Genomic DNA, 6,000 nt, shown 5'->3' on the forward strand with positions numbered 1-6,000 from the left:
TTTATATAACATTATAGCTTTGTTAGATTCTCAGAGAGGTCTCTGCACCCACAAAGATTTGAAATCACGTGTCCAGGCGGGGGTAGCAGGGGGCACCGCTGTGACAACCCTCCAGTCTTGATCCTAGCAGGTTGTTTTTGCTGGTTGAGGCCAGTCAAGAGGCATCTGTCACCTTTAAGGTGGGGAATGGTGGGGTCCCAGTGCCCAGCCCTCCTTGCACTCACTGTCTCTGGTCCCCTGGCAGGCCAGCCAAGGCCCCACCCCAGCGTGCCCTCAGCGTGGAGGATGTGAGCGCCCCCAGCCAGGCGCGCACAGTGGGTCGTGTGGTGGAGGTGTTCCCAGATGGCACAACCCAGCTGCAGCTACAACGCTCCCCGGAGGGCACTTTTGGCTTCTGTGTGGCCTCTGGGAATGGGCGCCGGGACTCAGGTAAGCCCCCCGCCCCCTTCTGGGCTCCACATCCCTGGGGCCTTAGTAAACCACAGCAATGCCTTTTGGCCGTGATCATTTCCAGTCTGTGGCTGAGAAGTGGAGCTCTCAATGCAGACAGCCTCTTAGCAAAAGGACTGGAATTCTCCCTTCAGGCACTCTTCTGGAAGGGTCTGGTGTGGGGCTGCTGGAGGGGGCAGAGATAGCAAGCCTGACTCCAGTGCCCCTCTGCTCTCTGCTGACGTCTTGAAATCAGAATCTTGAAGGCCATCTTTTTGTTGTAGTGCCCAAGGGAGACTGTGCCTGCTGGTTCCCGGCGATCCCTTTGATGTGACTGATGTGTTTAATGGTTCCCTTCCTCCAGCTGCTGAGTATGTCTGGGCATGTGGAATGTGCCTGCCTGTCTGTGCGTCCAGGTCCCTCCCTCGGCGCTGGCTCCAAAGGGTGATGTTCACAGGGATCCTGCCCTGGCTGCACTCTGCTGAGGAGGGTTTAGTCCTGTGCTTTGATCTCCTAGGTCAAAGTCATTTAACCTGGGAAAAATCTGCTCACTGCCAGATATGCAGACCACAGCAAGTTCTGACATCTGATCCGTCATTCATTGTTTCAACACGTTTATACTGAGCACCTACTAGGTGTTTTAGATGCTGGGTATCTGGCAGTAAACAGAACAGACAGAACTCCTGTCCTCAGGAGTCCACATTCCAGTGAGGGAGATAGACTATATCTACAAAAACGTTTGCATTTGTATACATTTTGCATTATATGTGCCAGAGAGCCGAAAGTACTGAGACACAAACCCAAACAAAGCAGGGTAAGGGCCCGAGAGTGGGGGGATGGGAGTGCCCGTGGGAGCAGGGGCGACAGCTTTTCTGTGCAGAGGACACAACAGCACTTACAGGAGTGAAGGAGCAGCAGTATGGTGTCTGGAGAAAGAGCATTCCAGGCAGAGGGAAGGGGCTCGAAGAGGCCCAGAGGGTGGGAATGAACTTGGCTGTCAGAAGACCTGCAAGGAGGTGGATCTGGACAGAGTGGCAAGAGGAAGAGACAGCGCTGAGCCCAGAAGGGCTTTGGCTTTCCCGCCAAGTGAGCTGGGAGCCACCAGGGGCTTGGAGCAGGGACCATGGTGCCCGGATTTGTGCTTGTAACACTGTCGCTGACCAGCTGCTGGACTGTGAATGGACGTTAGTGGGTTAAAGGTGGACCAGGGAGACCGGTTTTAAAGTTGTTTCAGTGGAAAAACTTGACAGTGGCAACTTGGGCTGGAGGGGGGGCAGCGGAAATGGTGAGAAGTGGTTGTATTCTGGTTGACTTGAAGGCAGTTTGACTCAGTTTGCTGATGGATTTTCTATGAGCGTGAGAGGAAGAAAATGAGTTTCTCCCCACTCTAGACCTTAGGAGGGTACAATGACCTCACAGGGAGATGGCATTCGTGAACCTATACTGATCATCATCAGCAGACTGTTAGCTACTCCATCTTTTCCCTCAGCTTCCTCCCTCCTCAGGTGAGAGGCGGTCGGCCTCCCAGAGGGGAGGTACGGAGGCATAGAGTTAGACAACACGGCATGGCTCGTACTCCAGAGCCTCTGCTGGCTGTGTGACCTTAAGCAGGTTACTTAACCCCTCTGAACCTCAGTTCTCTAATCTGTAAAATGAAAATAATAAAACCTACCTGGAAGGGTCCTAAGGAGCATCCAGTGATGTGCATAGGAAAATGCCCAGCTCTTTTCTCCCCTTCCCTCTTCAGAAAGAGAACTTGTATTTGGGGAGCAGAACTCCAACAGGGACCACCGTGATCTGTACCGCCTGTCCGTGTGAGGTCACACACAACCAGACATGGTGCTATGCGCCTCATGCTCCCCAAAAGTCCCGTTAGGCCCCTTTGCAGACAGTGGGAGCCCCTCCCCCACCTGTCATGGAGTTGATGTCGGATGGGCAGGGGTCTGTAATGACCAAGGGCTCCTTGGGCTCCACCCTGGCCTGCCCCCCACGGCACCCCTCCCCTGGGTTGGTACGACCTCTCCCCTGCCCTGCTCCTGCTGCAGATGGCCATCAGATATAACACAGAGATCCACAGGCACCCGGAGCATGACTGGTCCTGGGGCCTCCTTGCCACAGACTGGCCTCCAACAGCCACGGCTCCACTTCTGCTGGGCCTCAGGCGGGCCGTGAGCTGGGGCTGGTCTGCATTCCCCGCTAAAACGTCAGGATGCTGGGGTTCACTTGCTGGCTGTCACATCCGATTGTATACAAGCATTTGAGAACAGCAGGCTTTGTCTTCTGCTTCTGAGTACCATAGAGACCATACATGCTTAACAAAGGCCATTTCCAGCAGGCAATAAATACCTACAACAGCGGTCTCTCCGTCACATTTTTGTCATGACTTTCCATTGTGAAGCCTACCTCAGAGACTCCTCGAGAACGCTGGCACGATGTGTCTGTCTGGTCCAGCTCTGGCCGCTACATGCTTCTGGGGTTTCTCATCACTCTGCACCCGCCTGTCTGCTGTAGGGCAGCCATTTCTGTAGGCAGCACACTGCCTCCCCCACGCTACCAGCACACTGACGAGGCAGGCAAGCGGGTAGAGCCCCCAGACAGAAGAGGTGGAAGATGGGGCTGGGAGAAAAGCTTCACGCAGCGGATGGCAGGCAGGCGGGCGGGCAGGGAGGCAACCCTGCGGCAAAGGCACCGATCGGCCAAGAAGCACCTAGAGGGAGTTCCACGACTCAGCCCCGGGAGAGGGAATGTGTCAGAAGATTGGTTTTGCTAAACTCAGAGTTAGCCTTCAGGTGCTTTAAAGGAGATGGTGGTGCTTCCAGACTCCCATTTCAGTGGGCAGCTTTGGACAGCTTGCTTTCTGTTGGGGCCAGAAGCTGGGCTGAGCAAAGCTCCTATGGGGCTGTGGGGAGCAGAGGGAGGACCTCCCCTGGCCCGAGTGTGTTAAATGCCTTCAGGCCAGAGTCGGAAGAACCGGGTGAGGTGCCCTATGTGGCCCTTTCTAGGGATGCTGATTCCAGGAAGAGGAGTAGAGAGCAGCGTGCAGGCCAGGGCAGCCCGGGCTGGGCAGCAGTGAGGGTGTCTCTGGTGGGGCTGAGCTGCCCACTGAGTTCCACAGGTGATGTCTGCTGCACACAGTCCGCACCCCAGGCTTGTGCTCAGATACCTGCGTGCACTCAGCCTGTGAGGCGGGGTGGTGGCCAGCTTTCCCTGAAAGACCCTTTAATCTCTAAGTCCAAGGGGAGTTTGGAAGGTTTTCGGCAGAAGTTGAGGTGAGAAGGGTCCCTCAGCAGGACTCCCTGCACTGTGTAGCCAGGAGAGGCAAGGGGAACTCAGCCTCACCAGCCCCAAGCCTCCACAGGGCCTGTTCCACTGACGTGGGTTCGCCAAGTCGGATCCAGGGAAAGGGGAAGAAGCAGGCTCTCTCCAGCTCGCTCTGCACCTAAGAGACCCAGGGGATGTGGTCATACTGGCCAGCAGGGCCTTCTTAGGGGCAGTGTGGGGGACAGGATGTGTGTGAATAAAGGTCAAGTGAGCCTCCACATCCGAGGAAGATTGAAGCTAGTGCTAGTCCTAGACAATAATAGGAAGCAAACCAGATTTGCATTTGACCTCAGCCACGTTCATTACTCCAGTGAGCCTTCCCACCACTCCAGCTACTTGAAGACAGCAACTTGATCGTATTTATGAATCCTACCTAGCACAGTACCAGGCACATAGTAGGTCTTTTTCTTAATTTTCGAACATCAGTTTCCTCCTTATTCTACAATCAAAGCTCATCCCAGAAAAAGATAAGGTTAGTTCATTCACACTGGGGTATACACAAATAATAACAGTTTAAAGGGCATTTTAAAAGAGGAGACAGAAAAATGAAATTATACCATGAGGGCAGGCACACTGTATCTATGTAGACAGCCTTGTGGTTATGAGGTAGAATAACGAGGGTGTGTGTGTATGTGTGTGCATGGAGAAGTGCCCTGTGTGAGCACCTGCTTCCCCACCCCACGCTAACCAGCACCCACCTGGTCAGCGTTCCACAGAGCTGCATGTCCTTGGATTTCACCTGTTAAATTGTTCTGTTTTCCTTTACAGGGTTCTACGTGCAGGAGATAGCTGATTCGAGCATGGCCAAGCTGTACTCAGGGCTGCTGGGGGTAGGGGATGAGATCCTCGAGGTAAATGGGGCCAAAGTTGCAGGGCTGGGCTTGGCTCATATCAAGGAGCTCCTGGCCCACGCAGACAGCTTGTCAATCCGTGTGCTGAGGCAGAGGCCCGTCCCTCGGTGACCCAGCGGTGCTCCCGCCCCGCACAGTCACTCCCGCAGAAGCCCTGAACTGGCCTAGGAGGAATGGAAATGCACTGCACAAAGCTGCTTTGTGGACCAAAGACAGATGACCGTGGCATGTAACCCCTGTGGCAGGGCGTCCGTGATTGACCACCATACATGAGGGCAGGAGCCTGCTTGTGTGTTTTAAGGATGTTAATTTACGTGGAACTGGGGAAAAAAGACCTGGATCTCCTTCAATGCAAGAAGTGGGGTCAGCCTCTTTCCTTACCTTTGTTGGCAAGAGGAGAGAGAGGCGGCAGGTACTGGGGTTGGCCCCTGACCACATCTTCACCCCCAAGTCCTGTCCCACTCTCTGTCAAGGGCTCCCCCAGCCTTCCACACTCCAGAACCAAAGAAAGTTCTTGGCCATATTGGCCTTGAGCCTGCCTTTAAAGTCTCATTCCTTCCACATCCCATTGAACACCTTTGTTCTTTTTCTGGAAATGGGCAAAGTGTCCTGGAGTGACAGCCTTACAGCCCTTGGCCATATATTCCAAGCCAAACATTGGAACATGTGGTCTGGTGTGAGAACATCTGGGAGATGTTATCTGGTAGCCAGAATATTAAGAGTTTCTGGGAAATTTTTGTGATATATAAAGTTGAAGGGAAAAAAAAACCAGACGAATTTCCAGGAAGAGCAGCCAGGGCCAGTAGGACTGGCCAGCCCCGCCCCCACCAGCCTGCCCTCTGCCTCTGCCCAAGGCAACACTGGAGCTGGCGGTGAGGGCCTGTCTTCCTTCTCCTGTAGAGTGTGGGCACGGCTGTGGCTGGTGCCAGGCTGTCCCCAGCCACAAGCTCTCTGCCCAGACTCCCCGGTGGCAGCTGTGGGTGGGTCAGCAGGAAGTGCAATGACAGGGTACAGGCAGGGGGATGGGCTATCTCACCAGGTTGCTTCCCTGCTCTAGGCCCAAAGGGTTGGGACTCTCTGGGAATGGATGGCCGTGTGTCAGTCTTAAATTATTAAAAAGCAAAGCTGAAGCTTCTCTCACTCCAAGTCGCTAAATTCTGGGCTGGATGTTCACTTGACCTTGAGTGGCCAAGAGCAGGGGCCTGAATTGGGGGCAGAGGGAGGGAGGACACAGGGACAGAAGTGAACTGTATTGAGCATGCCAGAGGGAAGGCTAGGGTAGTCCCCCAGGGTTGGGGTGACAGCCAGGGTGGATGCAGAAGCCTCCAGGGACAGTCCTCTGGCTGAGAGAGGAGCCTGGGGCAAGGTGCGTTTATGAACAGGGGAAAGAATGGAGCTA

General features: G+C 54.5%; 1 protein-coding gene across 2 annotated transcripts in view; it reads left to right on the forward strand.

Annotated features, from left to right (window-relative positions):
- Positions 1 to 5,731, forward strand: part of KIAA1614 (KIAA1614 ortholog) — a 42,057-nt gene extending 36,326 nt beyond the window's left edge. For both annotated transcript variants that reach the window (XM_019428044.2, XM_019428042.2), the window contains exons 9-10: positions 245 to 429; positions 4,519 to 5,731. In XM_019428044.2, coding sequence (XP_019283589.2) covers positions 245 to 429; positions 4,519 to 4,712 — 379 coding nt within the window. In that variant the 3' untranslated portion in view covers positions 4,713 to 5,731. The remainder of the gene's footprint in view (positions 1 to 244; positions 430 to 4,518) is intronic.
- The last annotated feature ends 269 nt before the right edge of the window (positions 5,732 to 6,000 follow it).

This window comes from Panthera pardus, unplaced genomic scaffold (assembly GCF_024362965.1).
Source record: "Panthera pardus isolate Hobbes unplaced genomic scaffold, ASM2436296v1 HiC_scaffold_21, whole genome shotgun sequence".
NCBI lineage: Eukaryota > Metazoa > Chordata > Mammalia > Carnivora > Felidae > Panthera > Panthera pardus.